Genomic DNA, 25787 nt, shown 5'->3' with positions numbered 1-25787 from the left:
GGGACCAATTTTCCCCTGCAGCTGCTCCAGGGCGAGGTGGCAGGTGGGGACCTGGCCCTGGCCACCCACGCTGTCCCCACCCCAAGCATTTTTTCCCCTTGGTCTTTCTGCTGTGTGACTTTGACTTCACCCAGCAAGCGGCTGGAGGGGTGGTAGAGCACCAGGTTTACTTAATGCGAACAAAATCGGCAGCATATGACCTTGTGGGCTACCCTTTGGGGTTTGCCACCCCCATGGTTGATGCTTACCATCCCCGTCTCTCCCCACAGGTGAGCGTGGCAGGCTATGGGATGGATGAAGCTGAGCAGGACCAGTATGAAGCTCGCCTCAAGGAGCTCTTCGACAGCTTTGACAGCACGGGCACGGGGTCGCTGGGGCAGGAGGAGCTCACTGACCTCTGCCACATGCTGCACCTAGAGGAGGTGGCCCCCGCGCTGCAGCAGACCCTGCTCCAAGGCAACCTCCTAGGCAGGGTAAGGCTGGGGTGACCATGGGGTGTGATGTGGGGGGTTTAGCCCCATGTGCTGGCATTGTACTGGTGTTGGGTGTGTTTTCCCAGTGTCCAAGGCCAGACCAAGAGCTGGGTCCCTGCTGCCCTTGCCACCAATGCTTGCACAGCACAGGTGCTACCTCAGCACCCATTAATGCCATTTTGGGCCCAAACCAGCTCAGTGGGTGTTTGTGGTGCTGGGGGAGCGATGGGGACCTAAAGTCAGGGCTTGAACCTGTGATTTACCTTGGCTTAAGCTGTAGTTAAGCTGGCGGGGCTGCATGCCATCGTGCACGTTTCTCTAAAGTGGGGAATATTTTTCAGCTCCAGCACTCACTGACTGAGCTGCCTTTGTCCATGTTACCCAGGGTCAGTAACACAGACCCAGCTGGGACAGATTTTTGGGGACAAATGGCCCTGATCTTCTGCAGGGCTGCAGCATCCCCCCAGCCCGTAGAGGGGAGCTGTGGCTGCTAAGCACCCCGTGCTTTCCAAAGCCATTTTTTTCAGTTGTGCTTGTACCTTTATAGAGTTAAATGCCAGGGCGTTGAGCAGAAGCTGCTCACCCTTAGGGGGACCTCAGTGTTCATCGTGGATGTCCTTGTGCTCTTGCATTTCCTTCTTCCCAGCATGCTGTGCTTGGAGCACATCGGATGCTTTCCTTGAAATCACCCTGAAATCCCATCACTGCTCATTAAAATCAGAAAACGGAGCAGGGCGGCCAGGGCTCTCAACAGACAGGAGCTCAGCAGCCATCCTGATTCCAGTTTCCTATCAAACTGCAGCTCTCACAAAACAGAATAATTCCTGTAACGAACGAAGCCTCCTCATCCTTGCCTGCCCTGGGGCCGCAGTTCTTCTGCTGACAGGAGCACGGCTGGATCTGGAGGTTTCTGACCTTTGGAGTTGTTGTAGCGTGGCATTTGCTTGAGCACTGGAGACTCATCTCACTTGAGACTGTGCTGCTTGGCCGTCTCGAGCTTCCGCTGCTGGGATGCTGTTACCTGGCCTTGCCACTCGCAGGATGATGGGATGGAGGGAGAGGAGGAGCAGCACTGAAGATGTGGCTGTCACACTTGGCCAGGGTTCAAGCAACAGCGCTCGTCCCTGCTCAGAGTGGGTGAAAAGCAAAGTTAAATGCAGTAAATGCTCAACCCAAAAAGGCCCTGCTAAAGCATCCTGAGTGCTGGGTCTCGCTCACCCCATCCCAGCCTGGAGTTCCATCCCTGCAAGCTGTCCCAGGGCACAAGGCATCCCCAGGAGCACTTTTATTTCATTTCATCCCACTTTGTCTATGGGGATGGTTCTTGTTTACAACCCGTGGCACCTCAAATGTCAAAATAATCTTTGTGGCCTTCGTTTTCTCCTGTCTCCCCAGCGTTTGTGCTCGTTAGCAGCAGCAATGGCCCATATCTGAGTGACAGCCTGATTTAATAGCTATCGAATCCTGAGGGTTTCCTAGGGAGCTTATCGGGAGAATAACAGCAAACATGTTGGGAGAATAGCAGCAGACTATCCCCGAGCACAGGCTTCTTGCACCTGCCCCGTGCTGCAGATGGTCCCTCTTGGCGCTGGGAGCATCCTTTGTTTGCCTGCATTTCCAGGGACTGGGATTTATGGGAGGGCACTGGGGAGGGGGGGGATGTTTTGTCCGCCAAGGAGGTGACTTGGTGAGGCCACGTGCTTGCTTTTGTGCCAGGGGGTCTGCTCTGAGGGTGAATGTGCCGTGCTGGAGCTGTTTGGTTGGACAGGGAGCTGAGCTGGGATCTTGATGAGGGGATGGGTGCGCTGCTTCCCTCCCCCCAGCTCTGTGCCGTGTTTTGGGGCTTATTGGGTCTGGTGGGGGGTGTAAATTGTGCCCTGACTCACGGCAGAGCCAGCCCATCCCAGAGCAGCTTCTCATGCAATGGTGTGCGGAGGCGATGCTTGCTGTGATTCCTGGGTTTCCCCGACAAGGCTGTTTCCTGCAGCCGTGCCCGGCTCGTTTTGCCTCGGAGGGGTGGTTTAATTCCCCAGCTCAGGCACAAGCAGCGCTCATGGGCCGCAATGGTGACTGCAGTTATGATCTGCAGGGATGGGGTGAGTCAGGCACCTCTGGACCCTGCCCAAGGACCGTCCTTTGGCCGCCCTCAAGCAGGGATGGGGAGTTCAGGTTTCAGCCCGCTATTGCATTAGCAAACCTGCGGCCAGGACACCGTGGCGTGGGGTTTCACACATCAGCTCCTTTCCATGCTTTGGCTGATGACCTCTTCCAAATATACTCCCTCTGCGCCCGCTCTGACGCTGATGCCCTGAATGCACGGTCGTTGTTTGCTTGTCTGGCAGGCTTGGTTGCAAGCTTGCCCTGTCCCTATGCCTTCCCCACCATGTCCCTCTCTAACCTTCCAGCTGCTGCTGCTGGAAGGGGTTTGCAAGCAGGGCCAGGGCTTTGGGCAAAGGACTCTCCTCTCCAGGAGCTGGATGGAGCCACCAGTGCTGGCTCACCCTGGAGAGACCAGGGTTGCAGGCTCCGCTTTGCGTTGCAGGGACAGATAGCGAGGAGCAGCAGGTATCCTGGCACACACACATGCTCTCTTTTGAGTGCTATTAAGTCACAGCTTCATCGGAAACTTGCTTTAAAGCTGGCGTCAAGATTTCTCGGAGGCACTGGGATTGCTCAGCAGCCGCTGCTTGCTTGGTCCTTGATCACCGGGGGAAGCTGGGCTGGGTTTGCTGTGTCTGTGTGGTGTATTGGTCTTTTTTGCCTCTGATTTGCTTGTTCTGGGAAAATTCTCCTCACCAAGGACTTGCCGTGCTCCCGGTGCTGTGCAGAGCCCTGGTCTTGCTGTGGGGTTTGCCGGGACTGTCCCTGATCGATGCCTCGGGGTGGGCATGAATGCATGCTCTGCCATCGACCCCCAAACTCTGCTGGTTTGAGTCAGCCCTTGAGTTGCTGTTCGAGGCCCCCATGAGCAGATGCACAAGCTGTCACTTCCGAAATACCCCAAATTCAGTCGAGCACATTAAAAAAGAGCATTAAACTTTAAATACTCTGGCACTGTTTCGCTGGTGTAGACTTTGTGCCTTGCACTTGTAAAGTTTTTGGGTTGTCTTGAGCATCCAAGGCTGTTTCCTGGAAGCAGATGGTGCTTTGTGCCATTAGTGCTCTGCTCCCTGGGCTGCCCAGTCCCATCCTTTTGCTGGGAATATCCTCCGAGCAAAACACCAAAGGGTGTATAAAGGAGATATAAAGCAGCCCAGTGCCTGCTTTATATCTCCTGGGGGTGCACATCGCTCCTTCGTGCACCCTGGAGTGTAACTGGATGGAGATAGGGTGTAAGGACACTGCTGGGGATATTTCCCAAGTATCTCTGCCAGCTTGAGCTGCACCCACAGAGTGGGGTGCTGCCACTCAGAAGGTGTTTTTGGACCCCTCCGGGCCTTGCTGTGTGTCTGTGCTGCTGATTTGCATTTCAAATGTGTAAAGCCTGCTGCACAGTGGCTGCGGCGCTGGCACGGGGAACTGCAGGGTGGCTGCTGCCTGCCCTGCACTGAATCTTCCCCAGCGCATTTGGCGGTCATGGTAAAATCACTCTGTGGCCTCCACACTAGAGCCATCTGTCCCACACGCAGCTCAGTCCCCCCTTCCTCTTTCACCCCCTTCTTCCTTCCTCCTCTTCGTTAGGGCTTCTCTGCAAAAGTGAGCGATGGGACTCGTTAGGCAGAGCAGGATCTGTCCATGGGGCTCTCTGCCCTTCCCCAGGTGGTTTTACTCTGCTGTCTCATTCAATGTAATTGCACAAGCAATTAAAAGTAATTTTTATTTTATTTTCTTGCTGTGAGGTCCCATCCAAACCCAGCCCCAGCACCCATTTAAGGGACCATCTCTGTCTGTCCCTGTGGCTGTTCTCACCATTTCCTCCCCGAGAAGATCCCGTGGGGGGACACACACACCTGTTATTCAAACACCCTCATCTTTTATTCATCCTCATTTAGTCTAAATGTCAAGGTTTTTTAATCAGGCAAATTCTCCTGTCTCTGTAAACTGTCCTTTTGAAGTACACCAGCCCTTGGAAGTGAATGGCAGCAATTAGTATTTTTTTTTTCCTGACAACTTTCCTTGCTGAGCATCTTTCCAACTGTTTAATTACTGGGGGAGCCCCTGTTTAGAACTGTCGGGGTGGGTCGCACTGCCTGAACTGTAGTATGTGGGGGGACCACAGCTGAGCTCCCACCTCTGCCACTATCCACAGGTGTATTGCTCTTTTTCTGGGGCTGTCTTGACCCCCAAAAACAAGTTGGCAAACTTCAGACCTGAACTTTGCTGCTTGTGCCTTTCGTGCTGTATTTGCAGCCATCGGCTCTGCCAGCGAGAGCAACCTCGGTGGCTTCTTGAAATGCAAAGTCTCTCGTTCAATGCTAAAAATTCTCCGCCGAGTTATTTAGCCAGAAGAAGCGGTAGCAGCCAGCCCTGCCTCGCCACTGACCCGTGTCAAATGCCTTCCCCAGCTGTCCCCCGTTTCCATCCCCCGCGGCTGGGATTGCTGGCATTCCCCGGCGTGGCTGCAAAGATGCTGCGGCCCCTTTGCTACCGCTCCTGATGGTGAGGCAGGAAGCTTTCCAGGAAGGCACAGATGGAAAACGAGGGGAAAAAAATAAAACAACAAAAAACCCAGTGGTGGGAGCATCCCTCCTTGTTTTTCCCGTAGTTGCACTGGTATTTCCAGTTCAGCTCCCGTGGAGCTGCAGCAAGGCTGGGGCAGGGCTGCACTGGAAAGGGTGAGACTTTCTGCTGTCCGCTTTGGAAAGGGTTTTCTGGAGCATAATTAGGGCAGCGGAGCATTTTTATAACTGAGCATCTCGTCACTTGTCAGGACTGGGATCTCACTGTGGGAGCTGCCAGCCCTGACCAGGTCATTTTAAGCGATGGAGATGCTCCCTGGTCCTCTGGACGTGTTATTTCGGCTGCTTGTTTGATGGAAAAAAACCCAACCAATGCATTAAAGCAGTGGCTTGGGGAAATTCTGTGATAGCAATCATTTTTTCCATGTGCTAGAAATGCTGGGTTGCTTGCTGTTGTTTCTCCAGGCTCAGGACTGAATGAGCTGAGGTTCTTTCATGCCCCTTGCCAAGGTTTTTGGCAGACACAGGAGTGCTCCTGTTTCTATGTTGTGGTCTGAGTGATTTGCACTGTCTTCGTGCTGGATTATTTGCCTGATATTTCATTATCTGCACCCGTTGATTTCCTCCTCTCTTCCTTTTTTTCCCCCCACAGGTCCACTTTGACCAATTTAAAGAAGCACTTATCCTCATCTTATCCAGAACCCTCTCAAATGAAGAGCACTTCCAAGAAACAGGTACATCCTAAAATTCCATATAATAGTACATTTTCTGTGGCAGAGCAGATTTGGGTGTCTCTCACAGAGGGTCTTAGAAGAGAAAGTGATTTTTAGGCACTGAGATAAGCTCTTCTGCTTGGATGCCTGCACCTGGGGAGAAGGGAGAGCTGTGGAGCCTTGTACAAAAGCATTTTCTCAGCTATTAGATATTTATATCCCATTACCATGATCTAAATGCCTGCAGAGGCACGTGATGTCTGTGTGTCAACAGCTAACAGCCCTTCAGATGCTGGAGATGTCCCATGGCTGCTAAATGGGCTGAGATCTCTGCATCTCCCAAGGCTTCTGATGGCCAGGGATGCTTTAGGAGCTCCCCAGCAGACAGTGATGGGCAGGCGATCAAACAGCTTCCTTAATGCTGCTGCTGCTCATCTTGGATGTAAAATACCCCTCCTGTCTAGCACTGATGTTTTAATTTTTTTTTCCTCTTAATCTCCATTCTGTTTCCTGATCTTGGACATGAACGGAGCAAGCTCAGTCCTATAGGAAGCTGCTCTGAGGTGTCTATTTCTCCCAGTCTGGCCCAAAGATGCTTCCCAGCAAGGTGAGCCCTCTGACAAACCATTCTGAGGCCGGTCAGAGGCAGCAGTGGGTGCTGCACATCCTCACTGCCCTGTTTTCCCCTTCTCTTTGTTTCAGCATGCCTTGAAAATGTGGCTTTTTAGACCCTTGGCAGGAAATACGGTCAGAGCTTCAGTGTGTGCCCCCCTCCCCATACACAAGGGAGCACTGGGGAGGTGTGGGGTGAGGGCTGAGCCTCTGCAGCTCCAGCTGGAGTGAGGGTGGAGGGGGATTGAGGTCTGCCCGGTGCCCCACCTGTATGTAAATCCCTAATCCTGCCTGCGGAGCAGCAGGAGCGCGAAATCCTCCAAGGAGCAAAGGGCTTAGCAAGGGGGGAGAGGGGAAACTCCAGGTTTCCTCTCCTGAAGCATCCTGCAAAGAGTCAGCAAAACCACAAATTCCCCCCTTAAATAGGCTGTGAGGGCCGCAGGGCCCAAGAGATGCCAGGAGTAGATTATTATCCAATAAATAAATCAAAATAAATCTTCTAGAAAGGGCTAAATTTGGGGAAATTGCAAATGCAGCTGGCCAGAGGCTGTGTTGGAGCTGGAGACCTTGGGGACATGTTTGTCACTGGGTTTTGTGTCAGGTAATCGAAGGGCACACAGCGCAGGTAGGGAGCCTGCACCGGGCAGGCCTGGCAGGCATTTATTGTTAATGCGTTTTGACAGGTCGGTTAACGCCAAAGTCTTTGCTGCTTTTAATTTAGATCAAACTCGAGATTTGGAGAACAGGCTGCTTTGTGCTGTTGGTGTCAAACTGTCAGTGACGGTGGAGATGCTGGTGTTAGAGCCTGCCCCGGGCTTGGGGAAAATTGAGTTAAGAGCTCCAAATCATATAATTTAAATGAAAAATTAATTTGGGGGAGGAAAAAAAAAAGCACAGATTTTAAGGCTGTTTGCTGCCTTTGGAGAATTTGCTCTGTCAGGAAGCGGCTGTGTGGCTTGATGCTGTGGTTGTACCCGGTGACAGGGCAGCCTCTGGGGTTTCGGGGCTGGGGACAAGGAACCAAAAGAGCCATGGGATGCACAAGTGGTTCCTGCAGAAGCAGCTGATGTGGGTTTCCCCATTTTGGGGGAGAAGCAGCAGGTGGGAGAGACTTGGGCTTGCAGAGAGCAGCCAATATATTTCTTTCTTTCTTCTTGGTAAAAGAGCTAAATTCCCTTTCCCAAGGGAAGCCTGGCAGGAGGATGGTCCTGGCAGGCTGTGGGTGCTTTGCCTGGGAAGCAGCCCTGAAAATGGAGGCAGGCAGAGCTCCTGGTGCTGCTGTCATCGGCGCAGTGCCCTCCAGGACATCGGTGTGGGGACGCAGACCCAGCTGCAAAACAGAGCATCCTTAGCATCCGCCAGCTGGGTGAACACTCAGATCTGCTGGGAAATTGTGGCTGGGGCAGAGGAGTGCGGAAGACTGGGGAAAAAGCAGAAAAAGGCCTTAATATGTCTTTATCCACTAAAATAAGAACTATTTTTTTAGCTCCTGCAAAAGTGTGACTGCAAGGGAGACCCATCACCCCCAGCAGCACCTCGGGCCATTGCGGAGCTGTCTGACAAAGCTGGTGCTTGTGGATAAATTGCAGCCTGGTATAAATTGCAGCACGAATTAGCAGGGTTTGGTGCTCTGGGAGGTGCTGGAGGCTGAGCCTGTGGCTGCTGGGAATCCCGTGGGACCTGGGCTGGGTGCTGCTGCCACTGGTGCTCTTTATCCATGGGTCACTGTTGCAGCGATGATAAAATAGATTTAAGAGGAGGAAAAAAACCACAACCCAGTCAGTGATGTGTGTTTAGGGAAAAAAACCCAATCAAATAATCAGGTTTTTTTCTTCTCCATTATGGCAAATGAAAAGTCAGCTGTGTGCTGGAAGCCCAGCTAGGGAGGGATTACTGGGGTGGAGCGCAGGATTACGGGAACACCCAGGACAAATTAAAGAGCATCTTGATGCCATCCTCCATGTGGTCACAGGGGCACGTTGTGGTATTTTTTATTTTGTTTTTCCTTCCCAGCACATGGAGACAACAGCGCTGCCCTCCCAGAGAGGAGCTGGGGGGGTGATGCCCTTGTGGAAATCCCACCCATGGGGATGCTCTGGTGACTGCAAAGCTCTGGCTCCCACTCCACAAGCAGACTGGAGTGGGGACAGGTATAAAACCACTGATTTGGAGGTGATTTAGGGCACAGGCAAGGCCTCTGGGACAAAATGCCTTGGTTTTGGGTCCTGATGCCCTGGACAGGGTCCCCAGCAGCCTTGGTTGCTGAGCCTGAAACAGGGCCTAGGAGGAGTTTAGGCAGGACCTGGTGTCTCGGGGATTAGGATTTAGCAGATCCTTGTGCTTTGCCTGGGCTGGCTGGGAGAAGGATCCCTCCCTTCCAAATCTTAAGCAACAAAGAAATTAATTTCTCCTCTCAATGACAAGCTTGCTGGGCGAGGGTCTTCCTCCTCTAAACCCCCTTTTGTCTGCACTCAATGGCTTTGATGCTGGGGCCAGGAAAGCGCTGCTTGCCATCAAGGGGAGCCCCCCCGTTTCTGCCAGCATCCGAGGGCAGAGCAGGATTTTGAAATTACTTATCTAGTGCAGAAAGGCAGAAAATCAAGCGTAAATCTCCAACCATGGAGACGTTTCGCTGCCGAGATGGATGGCGGGGAGCGAGCTGGGGAAGGGATGGCTTCTGTCTGCAGCGCTTAAATCAGGGGCTTGCTTGTGAAATGCAGATGTAGATAGGGTTTGTTTTCCAGAGGGCACTTTGGGAGCCACAAACCCCTCGAGGCAGCAGGGCAGGGAGGCGAGAGGATGGCTCTCTTAGTGGCTCCTGTCTTACCCCCAGCCTGGGGGCAATTTGGTGGAGGCAGCAGATCAGACCCCAGTGTCTAATTAGACACCAGCTCCTGAGTGTGTGTTTTACTAAGCCCGCATGCTGCCCAGGGCTGTAGGAAGCAGGGAGGATTCGACCTATTTTTCTTTTTTTTTTCTCCTTTCTTGGTGTCTTGTGAGGCGCAAGGCAGCCAGGGTTTGTGTGGAGCAACATCTCGCCTTGCTGCTGGTTAAAGAAGGAGGTACCAGAGCAAGAGCTGCCTCTGTGTTTGATACAGGGGTGTATTTTACAGTGTTTGGGATAAATAGCACACAGGGGCATCTCACGGGCATATGTCTTGTGGGAAGCATTGATTTTTGACATCTCCCTCCTGTGCCTTTGAAGGCACGTGTGGATTGAGTGGCTCTTTCCATCCTTCCTGGTAGGTTTTGGCTGGAAATAAGAAATACGGTTCAGTGAACTTTCTGCTTGTGGGGATCACGGGTTGCTGGGGTTTGCTGGTCTGTGTGCTTGGCTTTCCCTGAATATTGGGATGGAGGGAGCATCAAGGGCACCGGTTGCTGTGCTGAGAATTTGGGTTGGGGAAAGCGGTAGAGCAGAAGGGCTCAGAGGATGCTGAGTGTATGGGAGGTATGCGTGCATGCCTGGTCCAGGGATGATGGTGCAAGGGGCTTTCTGTGAAGAATGCTCTGTGCTCGGGGATGGAGCTGCAGGATGCAGTGTGGTGCCCGTGGCCCTGTAACATGAGGGCTTTGTTTTGTACCATGTTTTTTAAAGAGCTGTAACCTCATGTTAATGAAAGCACCCTGGTGCGGGAAATGGGATGTTGGGGTGCTGAAGCTGGGATCCCCTCGGGAGCTGGGCTCAGGCACAGCCTATTTTGAAGTCAGAGCTTTGCAAGGCAGGAGCAAACATTCTGCTCTTTTCAAACTGTGAAGGGTGAACACCTCTGCTATGAGACAGGATGAGAGAGTTGGGATGTGCAGCCTGGAGGAGAGAAGGCTCTGGGGAGACCTTAGTGTGGCTTTTCAACACTGAAAGGGGGCCTATAAGGAAGATGGGATAGACTTTTTAGCAGGGCATGTAGTGATAGGACAAGGAGTAATGGTTTTAAACTGAAAGGTGTGATGTATCAGATTAGAGGGAAGAAACTTTTTTGACAGTGGTGAGAGACTGGCATAGATTGCCCAGGGAGGTGGTAGACGCTCCATCCCTGGAAATGTTCAAGGCCAGGTTGGATGGGACTCTGAGCAACCTGGTCTGGTTGAAGATGTCCATGCCCATGGCAGAGGGGTTGGACCAGATGGCCTTTAAAGGTCCCTTCCAACCCCAGTTATTCTATTCAATTTCTATGGGTCATCTTTCCCTCCCAGGGACATTCTCAGACTTCACACTTTTTTAATTGCAAAGAATAATCAAGCACACCCAGGTGCTGAGACCAAAGAGGAGAGAAATCAGCTGCCAGTGTCCAAAGGCTCAAAACCCATTTCCCCTATTGCTGTTAAAGACTGGCAGGGCGGCGCAGCATGAAGGCACTGGTGTTTCCATATTCAGCTGGATTTTCAGTGGTTAAACATGCTGCTGGGGCTTTGGGGTGGAAACAAGACTTCTGAGCATTGGGAAATCCAGAAGGAAATTAAGCCATAGCTTCATTATTGCTAAATTACAGCTTCTTTCCCCCCACATCTTTCCAAAGGCAGATAGGCGCGGAGGTGTGTTTCTATCTTGGAGGAGGAAAAATTATTTATAAAAAAACCCAAACCAAACAAAACAAAAAAAAAAAACCAACCAAAAGCCCCCAGCTCTATTCTGCAAGGGCGGGGGAGATGGCAGGGAGAAAATAAATGGGTGAATGAGTAGCCACAAATATTAGCATTTCAGAGAGAGCTGCTGGATGGAGATTGTTCACCACCGGGTAGGCTTTAATAGGAGCGATAAGGTTTGCTTTTGTTCTCGGGCTCTCACTTAATCAGCCTGTCTCATTGCGATTTTTCTATCGGTGCACTTCATCACCCAACTTTCATGTGCGAGTCCCAGCTGCAGCAAATCTTGTTAAAATGGCCTTGTTCAAACACAGGCGCCGGGTTTGTTCCCTAGAGCTGCAATATGGATGGATGGAGCGCAAGGCTGGAGGAATCAAAGGGCTCCTCGTCCTGTGTATTTTATAATTCATTGCATAGCTAAGTTGCAGAATATTTTTTCCTCTAACAAGCTTGAAGCCTTCTTCCATATCTAAGGGAATATTATCCGAGGAGGCGTTTGGGCAGGGGGGTTTAGAGACCCACTGCTTGCTGCGTACCTTTAGTCAATGATTGAACAGCTTTCCTGCTCCTTATTAGTATTGCACCCTTGCATTTATTTTGTACCAGAGCGCTCTGCAAATAAAATTTTAAAAAGCTGCTGCTGTTGCTGCTGCCTCAGTGTGCTGCAAGTGGCGGAAAATAAAGACGATGGAGTCCTGGGGGGGTTTCGACGGTGAGGTTAGCAAACACTGAAACAAAGTGTGGCAGAAAGCCTTCCCCTAATTGAATCCCTGGTTAATTTGGGCCTCTGTTTAATTTGCCCCCTGCTCCAGACCTTGGCTGATTCTCACTGAAAATAGCCCAAACCGTGCTTATTTATTTTTCGTTTTGATCCCTGTCTGTGAGTGCTCCTGGATAATTCATTCCCCGAAGGCAGAGGTTGTGGTGGGGAGCTGGAGCTGGGGAATGCGAGCGGAGCCACGAAGTCCCCTGTAATTAGTGACGACTGCGAAGGGTTATTTAGACCTTGCAGTTGGCATTAGTTGCACAGCACAAGCTGGGGCCTGCCCCGCCATCACCCGGATCAGCTGCTCGTGTCAGCCCTCAGGACGTGTTCGCCTCCAAACTTGCCCAATTTTTTTCCCCCGCTCACCTGGTTGTTTTCATGCTTTTAATTGAGCTGTGGTTTAAATCTACTGAAAGCAGTGGTGGTCACTCAGGTGCCTGCATAATCTGGAGACTTGAGCTGCCTAAGTGCAATGCTGTCCCTAATTAAACCTGCCCATTGCTAGTAATGAAGATTAGCGCAAGGAGGAGACACCTAATTGCCTTCCCATCCATGACTGTCTGCAAGGCTGGGGGTTTTTTTGCCCCCATCCTGTTAATGAAGCAAACTTGATCTGAGATTTGGGGATGGGTGAGGAAGATGGAGCCCAAATTCCACTTTGCGACAGCGTTGGTTTGGGTGTTTTGGGAGCAGGACCAGTTCCAACCCATCAGGCCTGATACCATGGTGATGGGTAGTGCTCCTGGAAAGGAGCAAGCTGCTGGCGCCTGCCTGGGGGTGAATGGTGGTGGCAATTTGGTGCTCAAAACCAGTTCTTTGCGCTAGGGTGCCAGACTGGATCTGTGAAAACCATGTTACCGATGCGCTTTGTGCTTGAATTTCACAGATTCTTCCCCAGAAGCCCAGCCCAAGTACATCAAAGGTGGCAAACGCTATGGCCGGCGGTCCCTGCCCGAGTTCCAGCAGTCAGTGGAGGACTTTGCCGAGGTGACCGTCATCGAGCCGCTGAGTGAGGAGGTGCATCCCCCGCACATCGCCCCCAGCACGGAGGTGAGCAGGAACGGGCCAAGTGCTGGGGTGGGCCGTACCCCCAAATGTTGCTGCTCCCCACCACCCTTGGGTGGTTTGGTTGGCCTTGGGGTCTTCCCAAGGCAATGGTCACCCTCCTCGCCTGTCCCCAGCGATCAGGCAGCACCTCCTTTGCTCCAGCCTCAAATTCCTGTCTGCAGGCTGCCGTGGGAAGCAGAGGAGGAGCCGGGCTCATGTGGTGATGTGCTTCTGGCCGTGGCGCAGGCCAGCAATTAAGTGAGGGCTGTGGCTAATGAAGTGTGGGCTGGGAGCTGAGCGAGCAGAAGGAGCATGTCCTCATCTGGTAGCTCCTCTGCAAAAACCTGGCTGTGGCTCCGGTACCTTGTGATAGCGGGGATGGGGAAGGTGGGTGGTGAGTGCCTAAATCCAGAGGTACTGGCTTCTCTTTCTGGTCTTTTTTATTGTCTCAGCAAAAACCTTGCCTGCTTCTGCACTAAGCTCTCGGCAGCCCCCATGCCCCATGTACGACTGTACATTTGCTTGGTCAAAAATCCAGATACTTTTTTATTTTCCCTGGTTTAATGATCATAATTAGTGTCTCTCTTTGCGCTAGTGCTTTCAACCCCAGCATGTCCTCTCGCCTTTTCAGAACAGAAAAGCAAAAGGTGAAGAGTGGGTTTGGTGGCATTAGCATCTGGCCACAGCAGTGTTTTCCTGCAGCTGAGCTCATTCCAGCCTGTCCCAGGTCGCCAAATATCATCATTTTGGTATTTACTTTTCTGCCAGAGCCAGCTCTGTAACCTTTGCTCACCACCACGGAGATGCTCATCTGTCTCCTGGTGCTGGCCACATGGGCTGCCCTGACCTTGAAATCCATGTTCATCTGCCCACAACCCTCAGGGAAGCGATGCCCTTGATGGAAGAGGCCACTCTAATCTCAATCCTCTGTTTTAGCTGTTAAGGAGGTGTAAAATCCTAGTCTATTAACAAGGTCAGTTAATTAACTAAACTGATATGTAACCATGGTGTGCTCCCTGTTGGCTGCATCAATCTCGTAGTGAGACTTCTTGTTGCACCTTTTGGGATGGTTAATTCTCTTGCAACTTGAGCAAAAATCAGGCTAAATTTGTAAAATCCTCGTTTTTCATCTTTATGAGGATTACTACCTTGTATCTAAAAGAAGATCCTCCTGGTACGTGTAGAAATTGGTTACTTGAAGGCATTGGGTGTCCTGGGGCTGAAATGCTGAGTGGTGTTGGAGACTCCTGACCCATTGATTTTTCTTTTTTTGGGGCTTGGCACAGCCTTTGCCCAGGTCTCTCCTGTGCGTATAAACACGCTGCTGCCTGCGCTCCGCAGGCCCTCCTCCAGCCCAGGGTGTTCTGCTGGCCTGAGAACTGGGGCAGTGTGGCTTAATTGGCGCTTGCTTTCAAGCGGTGCCAATTAAAAGGGCTCAGGCTCTGTCTGAGAGGCTTCCTTCCCCCTCTCATCTCCATAAACACGGGAGGCAAGGCTGGAGGACTGGTCTGTGCATGGCATTGGCTGCTCCGTGACCTCCATCACCAGTAACTTTCCAGGTGCCACTGGTCACATCATGAGCAGCTGGGTCTGAAGTCAGTGCTGACCTCGCCGTGGATGGTGCCGGGATCCCGAGGTTCCCTCTGACCTGCATGAATTTGTCCCCAAAGATACTACTGGGCCAATGGGTGCTGAGAAATGAGTGGCACTGGGACCTTTATGGATGTGGTGTTAATGTAGCCGTGAATGCATCTGGAAATGCAGTGTGAAAGCTTGCGGTGGTCCAAGCTGTGCGTCCCTGGCTGTCACTTGAGCTTGTTTGTCCTAAACTCTTGATGGGTCTTGTTGGGTGTTGAAGCCCATGGAGACTGAGAGCTGGCCCAGTGTGCTTGGGAAGGGCTGTGATCTTGTTTTTGTTTCCTTTTTGCCTTGTTTAGCACCTGGTGGTGATCTGTGCAATGGCGGTGGTGCAGGGTTGGGATGGGGAGCACGTTTGGTGACTGTGGGGTACCACACCCCGTGCAGCAGCACCCTTTGGCTGTGGAGTTGGACCAGATGACCTTTTAGGTCCCTTCCAACCCAAATCAGTCTGTGGTTCTGTACTTGCAGGTTGTAAAAGCTGCTGTCGTGTCCCAGCTCTGTCCCTTCTGAGCCCGCCGAGGCCACTCCCCAAAAATCCACATGTTTGCCTCTGCAGAGAGTGGTTTCCAGCACAGCCTCTCAAAGCCAGACCTTTTGGGAGGTTCAAGCTGAAACTATTTGTCCTCAAGTCCTCGGTGTACAAACGTGAGGCTTCTGAAGCGCAGCTGTCCTGTAAAGCCAGGATTTGCAGATAAAACAGCTCAGGGTAGCACTTGCTCCCTGCCAAAAAGTGCATTTTTTGATGTGATGCTGGTGCTTTGTAGCTGAAGGCAGCTGGCAAAGCGGGTTGTGGTGATTTGGCATCTTTCAGGGCTTTCTGCTCTGGCTGCTCAGATTGGAGAGCTGCTCTGTGGGCAAACATGCAGGGAGGGAAGAAATGGAGCCGTTAGCATCAGTGCGAAGTCTCACCTTGCTGTGCGTGAAGCAGAACAGGCTCAGCGTGCGCTCCTGATCGTCATTTTAATTAGCAATATATTCTGGCGGAGAACAAAGGTCTGTCTCGCTGAAGCAGATGGCGGAGGAGGGGGGAGGAAGAGAGGTTGCTGTCTTATTATGGGGAGAGGCCACAGCGAGCAAACGGCACAGGGCTGCAGATGCTCGCCCGCGCCCCGAGCATTGAAAGCCGGGGCCATCTGCTCCTCCGCCCGGCCAAGCACACGCCTGCCCAAATAATAACGCATTCCTGGGATCTCCGCTCCCCGACGTGTGTGACCCCCGTCCAGCTGTAGCCCCACCGGGGAAACAATGCCGGGCCTGACGTCGGGATGCGCTGGTCTCTGCTTTGTCCTCCCGCCCGCGGTGGCTGACCCCAAGCCCCTGCCGCACAAAGGGACCCCCTCACCCTCCGCAGCGGGGCATCGGCATGGGGAGAGGGGTCACACGAGCTCCCCGGGGTCGGGGGCAGTGTCATCAGCCCCCCCCCACCACCGCTATATTCAGCCTCTCTAGGGCATTGGGGTTTATGGAGTTATTGTGTGTGTTTGGGGTTCTTGGTTTGGAGGCAGGTCCTTGAAGTGAAGTTTGGTGCTAAACAGTTCAGATCTCATTCTGTATAAAAATATATGTTACTTATGCAAAAAGTGTTGGGCACAGCAGCAGACCCCCCTTCTGAGCATCACTGCTCCCATGCAAGGACAAGAATGAGCAACTGCAGGGTAGTAGCTCTGTCTGGCACCCAAAAATGCCTCTTCCCAACACTGAGCTGGCTGTTGCATATGTACAGGCACTTACAGGCTGGGATGGTGTCAGCTCATGCATTTTTGGGAACGTGGGCTGTAACTTGAGGGTACCTGTTGCTCAGCTCCCGCTTTTTGTGTGCATGTCCTGATGGTTTATGAGGCAAATCTGCCATATTAATGCCTTGATGGTAGCACTAGAAGAGCACTTTGGGCTAAAAGCTGCAGCTTTCTAGTGCAATATTATATATTTTTTTGACTTTTCCCAGAACAGAGCTGCAGGTTCCAGCCCTGCCTCCCTCAGGCACATTTCTACCTGAAGCCTGGCTGGGAAAGCAAAGGTTAAGCCCCCCACCGTCTCCATCCAAGGCTTTCCCCTATCCCTGCCCTGTGAGTCAGCCCAAAAGCAGAGGGGTCCAGCGAGATGCCATACCCTTGCCTGGTCCAGCAGCTGAAACAGGAGTGAGCAGCAGAGCTAAAAAAAGTCCGGTGATCTAATCCGGTTTCCATGGTAACATTGTAGATTAATGGCTTTTAGCTGTAATCTGAATGAGATGCATTGAAGTTTTATGTGATGATTTAGAGCCTCTTTATGTCCTGGGTGACTTTGACTTCAAATCCATCAGTCACGTGTGTGCAGAAGTAGCCACTTGTAATGATGGAGAAGTAACATCTGCCGAGGCTGTTGCTAGACCAGAAATTAATATTGCTGAGCATCACGTGTGAGTAAATACCCTGGGCTGGTACAAGAGTGGCAGAGATGAGACAATGTGGAGTACATGGGGAAATCACTTGAAACAACCGGTGTTGATGTAGTATTGCCACAGAGGAAGCGGGATGGCTTAAAACTATCAAAGAATATGTTGTATTTTTCAATCTAGCTCAGCAGAGAGCTTGTTGGCAGCACGGCTCTGTCTCCTGACCCAGAGCTATGGCTGGCAGAGATGTTTTGGAGAGGGCCTGGCCAATTGGCCAAGTGGGGCTCTGCAGGCAGACGGGTGCCCTTTGTCAAAAGGGAAAGCACAAAGCAGCAAAACCTTCATTTCCCAGACTGCACGTGCTCTGGAAGCAGATGTCCCCATCAGACCTGTGGGTTCGTTGCAGCTTAATTACCTGTGGTGGATGTGTGTTCCCCGGTGTCTGGGCTCTGCGGCTGGCGTGGGTGACGTGATTGCCCACAGAGGAGAGCAGGGACGTGGAGTGGTGTTGGGCCATGAAGGTTTCTGGGGATGCTTGAGACTCAAAAGTGTTCTGTGCTCATGTCCCAGCTTGTGGGCTGGCTGCGTACAAGACCCATGGGCTGCAGGTAGGGAAATGCAATGGGAAAATAGGGTGCCAGAAGGAAAGGATAACCCAAACTCAGATGGTCCCTCTGTGCAGCTCGTGATCTTCCCTGCCTCCTCATCATCTCGACCATCAAAACGTCTCAGTGTGGTTTGCTTGGAGGGCAAGTCTCTCCCTCCCTCCCTCCCCATCAACCTGCTGGACCCTGTGACTAGAATCACAGAGTCATTAAGGTTGGAAAAGACTGACTGTTCATCAACTCCAACTGTCAACCTAATCCCACCATGGCCACTGAACCATGTCCCCAAGTGCCACATCCACACATTTCTGAACCCCTCCAGGGATGGTTCCTGACTCCACCACTGCCCTGGGCAGCCCCTTCCAGTGCTTGACCACTCTTTCAGTGAAGAAATTTTCCCTCATATCCAATCTAACCCTCCCCTGGAGCAGCTTGAGGCCATTTCCTCTCATCCTATATCCCACCTCTCCTGGGTCACTTGCTTTAGGTGTCTTTTGCTGCAGCTGTGGTTTATCCCCACTGAAGCACCTTGCATGCCAGAAAGGGGCAGCATCAAAGAGCCATGGATTGCCAGCCCAGCCCGTGGGGAGTGGAGAGATGAAAGCCTGGCAGCTTTGCTGGAGTCCTGTAGCTTGTCTGATGCTGATCACGGAGTCTCTTTCATAGGGGTGATTGTCTTGCAATAGTAATAACTTGGGAACCTTTTGTTTTTTCCCCAGCACTGGAAGACGCAAGACAGCGAGGAGTACGAGGCCGAGGGTAAGAGCAAACCGCAGCGCTTGCATGTGCTTATTCTCTTTTCAGCTTTGAAGATGAAGCAGAGGAGTGCTTTAAGATGATTTCAGACCAGCTGGGTGCACTGGGAGTCCCACTCTGCTCTCTCCCATATTTCAGCTGCTCTCTATCCACTAGCCTGTCCAATGAGACCACAGTTTTGCTCCAAAAGCTGCTTTTCCAGCTCCAGGGTGAGGTGGTGGATGCAGAGCAGCTGAGCAAGCCCTGACTGGTTTGTGTCTGGTAGCTCCGTGAGCATTTCCAGTTGGGTGAGACCAAGCTCCATGTGTTTGCTGGAGGTAGAGGAAATGTGTTCCGCTGGAGTCTATTATATTTTCCGGTAGCCATACCCCAAAACTACATCCTGTGAGCAGGATGAGGTAAGGCAAATAGTGCTGTGGGGTCTGATGAGCAAGGAGGGGAGGCTCTGCCCACAGCAAGTCCCTTGTGGCTTGGAAAACCCTCAGGTCTTCTGGTGGCCAAACGTGTGCAGTGGATGGGCAGAAACTGGAGCATTTCCCCCCATTTCCAGGGCAGCTGCGCTTCTGGAACCCAGATGACCTGAACGCCTCCCCCGCAGCAGCGCTGCCCACCCTGGACTGGATAGAGGAGAAGCTGCAGGAGGTCTGCAACCACCTTGGCATCACCAGGGATGGCCACTTGAACCGCAAAAAGCTCATCTCCATTTGCGAGCAGTATGGGCTCCAGACAGCGGCTGGGGAGGTGAGCACTCACTTATGGACTTAACAACACCGTAGCGTGCGTCTTCTCATGCAGTCAGAGTAAACTGGAATTTAAAAACATATCCTGAATTCCAAGCGTGTTTCCTTTATCCCAGAGATCTTCTAGCTAGACAGTAAATATGGGTTAAAATATTCATAGGTGATTGCTTTTGACTTTGTGAAGGCCTGCAGGCTGCTTCTGTCCTGCAGGAGGAGTCCATGGGAAAATGATTTCTCTAGAAAAAAAATCTCTTGTCAATTTAGGATTCACTTTTATAAAAACATCAGACTGTTTTGCATCTTAGAATAACATGGCTTGTAATCATTTCCTTCATAGCGCACATTTCTGAGCAGGTATTCCTTTGCAGCATTTGCAATAAAATGTTTTCAGGATATTAAGGCAGAAAATGGAAAAAAAACAAACTGTAGACAAAGAAATAGGAAGGGACTGATCTTTACATCTCTGATCCTAATAAGGTTGGTCTTGCTTTTCGGAAAGCAGACTGCCCTGAAGCATAAAACAGATCTATTATAACCTTGCAGTGTCTTTCTATGGTGGTTGGTTCAGGGTTTGGAGGGGGTTTTTTTGTAGAGCCTTAGGGAACAGGACACTTTCTGCCGTGCCAAATTATTACCATGGTGTTTTTGGCAATAACAGATGTGATTCATAACCTTTGTTACTTGCAGGTGCTGGAAGAGGTGCTCCATAACCTGGAGCAAGATGGCACCATGAGCATAGAGGACTTCTTCTACAGCTTGTTGAAAAACGGGAAGTCGCTGACGCCCTCAGCGTCCACCCCGTACCGACAGCTGAAAAGACACCTCTCCATGCAGGTGAGGAGCTCGGCTGGATCTTGTAAGCTGTGGGGTCCAGTCAGTAAATGGGATAAACTGGTGGCCTGGGGTTATCTGGAGACTCTGGGCATGCAGGTCCCACATCTCTTCTTTAATTATTTTCTTTCTGAGATAGTTTGAAATTACTACTACTTATTAACTACTACTACTTCCTATCTTTGCCTGGAAGGTGAGGGCTATAGCAAAAGCACCTGTGCGTATGCTCCCTGCAGCCTTTTAAGGGGAGGTGATGCTTGAAATAAAAAACAGGCAGTAGAAAATGCTTTTGAAGCATTGAGGACAGCTCTGAAACTGTCCCCCCTCGGATTTATTTTAAATCCAAAGGGCCTGGTTGTGCCGTGGTGCCACGAGGTCAGCAGTGGTGCTCCTGCCTTGGCAGCGAGGAAAAGCCAGAGCTTAATCCTTAATCTCCAGAGCACTGTTAGCGAAATCACATTTCTAAGCCTTTCTGGTGGCGGGGTGGCCAGACGCCCGGTTCTGCCCATGCCCTGTCGCAGCCTCTCCCCTCTCCACAGTCTTTCGACGAGAGCGGGAGGCGCACGACCACTCCCTCGGCCATGCCCAGCACCGTCGGCTTCTGCCTCTTCTCCAGCCTGGATGATGGCATGGGCTATGGTTGCGTGGAGGGCATCCTCGACTGCTGGCACCAGGAGGGCATAGAGAACAGCCAGGACATCCTCAAGGTAACCAGTGGCTCTATCTCACCCGTTTTTGCATTATTTTTTTTTTAATCCCCAGTATGAGATGCTGGGCTGTCGCTGGATTATTGGGTTTTTCTCCCTTTAAAATTCCCGGTGCTACCTACAGGAGTTGAACTCTTCTTAGAAATTTCCAATAATTTCCTTCATTGAAATGATGGTGCATCCCAGAGAGCTAGAAGTTACTGATATAAATGTAACGTGACTGCCAGCTTAGCTCAAAGAGGTCACCTATATTTGTAGAGAGCAATTTAATTCCTTTCCCTCACTGAATAGCTGCATCTGCAAACCTTTTAGCATGGGGCTGACCTGAATTATTGCTTGTGCTGAGGTGGAGGACAGTACTTGAAACCCTGCCTGGTAATTAGTGCTTTATTAGACAGAATAAAAAGGTAATGAGGTTGCAGATCAGATACCTGAAGTGAACCCTATTCCTGTCCATCTTGCTAGAAGCTGTGGATAAGAGAAGATAATTTTCTGTGTGTATTGAGACCACCATGGGATTCCTGGCAGCAATGCTGGCAGATTTCTCTTGGCATTTAATGTCCATATGGATATTGAACATCCAGGTTGTAATAAACTCTGCCATTGCTCAGGCTTTAAAACTCGTTTATAGCCTGGGTGCGTGCAGGCCAGCTCGATAACCTGGTCCTGCTGTCACCAGGCTTGCCTGGTGCACCTTTACCTTCTCTTCTGTTTCCTGCTTCCCACTTTACCTCTGTCACCAGGGTGGTTTCTCCAGTGTTTGCAGAGTTCAACCTCACTGCTTTGTGCTCCTGCAGAGTTAGGTTGAAGGAAATGCTAAGCAGTTGCTGATAATTTATTTTCTAAGAGGTGGGATCTTTGCTGTCAAATATCTCCTACGAGGCTGCTTCTGCATCTTCTCTATTGCAAGAGCTGGTTTTGTTTAACATGAACATCTTCAACTGCTTTCTTGCAGCGTTTGAATACGTAAAAAGGCCAGTGTAGTTAGATCCTCTAGAGAATTAATACTTTTAATCAGGCATGGGCTTAATTTCCTGTAGGTCTTGCAGTACAAGTAGGACACTTTCCATCTCCGCAGCTGGCAGCAGCTCTCTAGCATAGGAAAGTGGCAGCGATGTCTGGTTTATTGCCCCCCGGGCATTCGTGACAGATTAATCAGCAAGCACGGATCTTTTCTGAGCCTCCTCACTTTATCCTGTCGCTTCACGCACAAATGTCTCCAGGCTTCTGCAGGGCAGCAAAGCTCGTTCTGCTCCAACGCTGAGTTGTTTTGCAGGCTCTGGATTTCAGCTTGGATGGGAAGGTGAACCTGACAGAGCTGACGCTGGCGCTAGAAAACGAGCTTTTAATAACCAAAAATGGAGTCGTCCAAGCAGCCCTGGCAAGCTTCAAAACGGAGATCAGACACTTGCTGTAAGTCATGGGATCACTGGTTCTACCCCATCCTCATCACCCTCTATTTTGCCAAGCAGGAGCTTACGTAGCAGTTTGTAGCACCTCTCCAAGGGGCACTGCCATTAGCTTCTCTGTTAGCTTGGTCAGAAGCTTTCAACTCTCCCGTTTTGCATGGGTAAAACACTCAAACCTAAGTATTGCAGAATAATATATTAAAAAATAAACCAGAGCAGCAGGCTGTTTCCAGCTCTCCCCTGCGGTCTGGAAATGGTCATTGCAATCTGCAATAATCATTGATGGCCAAGGAATGGAAAACTTAAGACACAGGCTGGCGCAATTTGTTAAGCAGTACCTTTAATCTGAACTGATTTCTTGCAGTAGTGCTATGTAGGTTTTGCCATGTGCTAGAGGTGTGGGTGAGGTACAGAAACGCCAGGTATCCCCACTTTTTTTATTTGAAAGTCAACACAGTGACTTTGCACTGGACTTGCTGTGCAGGATTCCCCAGCGAGGGTGTAGGAGATGGGAAACATTTCCCTGTACATATATTTATTAATTCATAAATTATCTACATGTACTCCTGAAGCTCAGATATTTCTCTCCACACACCAATGAGTCATCTTGTCCACCCCACTTTGGAGATCCCTGCTCCAAGCATTGCACCCTCAGTTTTGCCTTGGTGTGTAACTGCTGCACCCATCTGCCACGTGCATGAGTTCCAGTTGTTAGTGGTGTTCTGTTTGTGTTTGTAAATCTTTTAACAGTTCAGATATTTATCAGCTTATGCATTCACCTCCATGCAACACGATAGATGACTTTTGCTGGTCATTAAGACTGCATGTGTTTTTATCCATGTCTAAATACCTTTTTATGTTCACTTGGTGGAGAGATTTGTTGTCAAGTTCCCATCCAGAAAGCAGCTCAGTGTAGCAGATCTTACCGACTTGGGATCAAAACCAGGTTGGATGTAGTGTAAGGGTGAAGTAAAGGTAATAAAATGATGAGAACAAGTAAATGGGGCAGAAAGTGGCTTGCAAAATAGCATAGCCCTGCAGTTCAGGGGGCTAGGACACAGCTGAGGAGCTCACGTGTTGAGGTCTGATACTGGGGTTATCCACACAGGTCCAGAGCTATGTGTGCAAGTTCCTATCGAGTGACTAAATGCAGTTGATGCTAAAAACCCATGGAGAGCTTTCTGAGATGTCAATCAAGTTACTATTTGCAAGTACCTTCTTTGGGGGAACCAGGAGTGGGGGGTCTGATCCAGGCTGGCTGTGCTTACCCTAGGGAGAGGGTTGACCAAGTGGCAAGAGAGAAGGAGAAGCTGCGGTCGGACTTGGAAAAAGCCGAAAAGCTGAAATCCCTGATGGCCTCCGAAGTAGATGACCACCATGCTGCAATTGAGCGCCGAAACGAGTACAACCTCAGGTACAGTGTCCTGGTTCTTCCCTCCTCTCCTTTTTGGGATCACTGCTGTGGCATTGCAGGGGCTCTGTCACAGAGGTAGTGGCTTTGTGCTGGGTGATTCCAGCAATGCCTGCCACCTGCTGCTGCTTATGAGCTCCTCTTATCTTCGATGCCTTCGTAGGAAGCTGGATGAGGAGTACAAGGAGCGAATCGCAGCTTTAAAGAACGAGCTCCGGAGAGAGCGGGAGCAAATCCTGCAGCAGGCAAATAAACAGCGGCTGGAGCTGGAGCAGGAGATAGAAAAGCTGAAGACAGATGAGAACTACATGCGGGACCGCCTCACCCTTTCCCTGAAGGTAATGGGGACTGAATGCAGCTGGCGTTTTCCCTGCAGAAGGCAGGGATGCCCTGAAGTGGGAGGTGATGCTTGCAACGTAGTCCTTGTTGAGAGGAAGTGTTACAGTGTGTGTTGAGCTGAAAGTCATTTCAGCATCGAAATAGAGGTGTATCCATGAGAATTGGTTTTTGGGTCACCGTGATCGGTTATTGCTTGGATTTGTATGGCTTCAGTTCAAATCTCTGCTGCCATCAAGTGTGCGTGTGTACGGCTGTTGGATGGGCTGTCTGCCTTGCTGGCTCTTTGGCTGTCTAGCCAGGAGATAATGTCTTGACAAAGTTTATATATCGCTTTAGAAAACTAAAATAATCCCAAGCTTTCTGTTACGCCTTTTGATAATTTATCTGCTGCCTAATGCAAGGGTGGCACTCACCCATGACCCCACAGATTCACATCCTTTTCCTAGATTTTCTCTAGAAAACACTTAAGTCATGACTTTTTTTCTGAATCTGACAGCTACATAACCATATAATTTAATTCATTATTTTTTTTAAATGGCAATGGTGTTGTCTTACAGACAACTTCAAAAGTTGCCCTTTTGCCATGGTTGTACATGCGTGGCTGACAAATTCACAATTCCTATCTTTGGCTGAAGCTTGTAGCAGTGATGTGACTGGGAGGTTTTCCTAATGCGTTACCATGTGCTAATGATTTCCTTCTCCAAATGCTGAGCCTGTCGGGGGGGTTTGTTTGTTCCAGGAAAACAGCCGTCTGGAAAGTGAGCTCTTGGAAACGGGGGAAAAACTGGTGGAGTATGAAAGTTTGGCAAGCAAACTGCAGAGGAACTTGGAAAACGTCCTGGCTGAGAAGGTAAATCCTCCTCTTCCCACCATGCTTCCAGACTTAAATCGCTTTTCAGTTACCATGCTCAAGCTGCCAATTTAATTAGTGTAGGCTCTTGGGGTCCCTATCCAGATGTGACCCTTGTTGACATGGGCTGCCTGACTGACTTCAAGTTAAGGAAATGGAAGATATTTTCCCTTAGCTGTAGTTTTATGCTATTTCACAGTAGGGAGCCTTACACTGAAGTGATAATTTTGCTTTTTTTTTTCCCCCAGCTCCCCATTTTGGATAGACCCAGCATGCAGGTCCTTTATAGGAAAGATGATACACGAGGTGTTAGGCATTAGCTGGCATCTCTGCTAAAATTAGGTGGAAACGGAGCTGAACAACTGATCATGGTTGTCTTACAATAACCTCATCAGAATATCAGCTTTTTCAAAGGCGTTTCGGTGCATGTGTAGCCATAGACAAAGGCTCCTGTACTGGGATTCACACCCAACATCTGTTTTCCAGACTTCTTTTTTAAGTTGGGATTATTTATCCAACAGAGATGCACATGTGCTAAGCTGTGGTCTGAAATCAAAGCTAGCATGAGAGCTATGGCGAGACAGCAGCTTGTGCCCTACCAGAAGGGAAGCCAAGCTTTTGTATTTAAAATTTAAAAAAAAAAAACCCAAAAAAACAGAAGGGAGAGGATGCAGGGTGAGGATGCAGGGTGCTTGTGGTGAAGATGCATGCAGGGCTGTTTAGAAGAATAACTGGATTCCATCCATGCCGTTTTAGTTTGGTGACCTGGACCCCAGCAGCGCGGAGTTTTTCCTGCAGGAGGAGAGGCTGGCGCAGATGAGAAGCGAATACGAGCGGCAGTGCAGGGTGAGTGGAGCCCAGGGCTGGAGACCCAGCACCCATCGCCCACACCCACCAGGAACATCCTTGCTGCAAACGGCAGCACACAGCACTGCTGGATTTTCCTATGCAATGGCTTTTTTACATTAATTCAATTAATTCTTGGGAAATGGAAAGCTCTTGCCTCAGAGGCAACTGGCCGAGTGAAGAAGATGAGGTGTCCCAAGGGTGGGCTGGGGTAAGGTCTGTGGGGCCTCCTTAGCTCCCCAGCTGCACATCAAGCTCAGCTCCTTGCACAGTGTGCACCAGCAGGGTTTTTTTAATTTATAAAATAAATTCAAATATAATACGTGTAATACAGTAGTAATTATATATGTAATAGAATACAGTAGTATTTTCTTAAAATAAAACTGGAAATGTAAAGCTTCTTTTCCTCCCAAAATCTTGTATGGCTGAAGCACTGCTTTAAGGTTGGTCTGCAAGTTTTCTAT

The 25787-nt window shown here is 50.4% G+C and overlaps 1 protein-coding gene across 2 annotated transcripts in view; it reads left to right on the top strand.

Annotated features, from left to right (window-relative positions):
* Positions 1-269: 269 nt before the first annotated feature.
* The window catches only part of NIN (ninein (GSK3B interacting protein)), a 48232-nt gene continuing 22714 nt past the window's right edge, over positions 270-25787 (top strand). Inside the window, exons 1-12 of one of the 2 annotated variants that reach the window (XM_010181865.1) lie at positions 270-473; positions 5745-5826; positions 12654-12817; positions 18154-18193; positions 18741-18931; positions 19618-19764; positions 20301-20468; positions 21745-21881; positions 23151-23291; positions 23452-23626; positions 24367-24477; positions 25234-25323. In XM_010181865.1, the coding sequence (XP_010180167.1) occupies positions 291-473; positions 5745-5826; positions 12654-12817; positions 18154-18193; positions 18741-18931; positions 19618-19764; positions 20301-20468; positions 21745-21881; positions 23151-23291; positions 23452-23626; positions 24367-24477; positions 25234-25323 (1629 nt within the window). In that variant the 5' untranslated portion in view covers positions 270-290. The remainder of the gene's footprint in view (positions 474-5744; positions 5827-12653; positions 12818-18153; positions 18194-18740; positions 18932-19617; positions 19765-20300; positions 20469-21744; positions 21882-23150; positions 23292-23451; positions 23627-24366; positions 24478-25233; positions 25324-25787) is intronic. The other variant, XM_010181864.1, reaches the window with a different exon arrangement.

This window comes from Mesitornis unicolor, unplaced genomic scaffold (genome assembly GCF_000695765.1).
Source record: "Mesitornis unicolor isolate BGI_N332 unplaced genomic scaffold, ASM69576v1 scaffold15953, whole genome shotgun sequence".
NCBI lineage: Eukaryota > Metazoa > Chordata > Aves > Mesitornithiformes > Mesitornithidae > Mesitornis > Mesitornis unicolor.
This window is presented reverse-complemented; position numbering and strand designations above follow the sequence as displayed.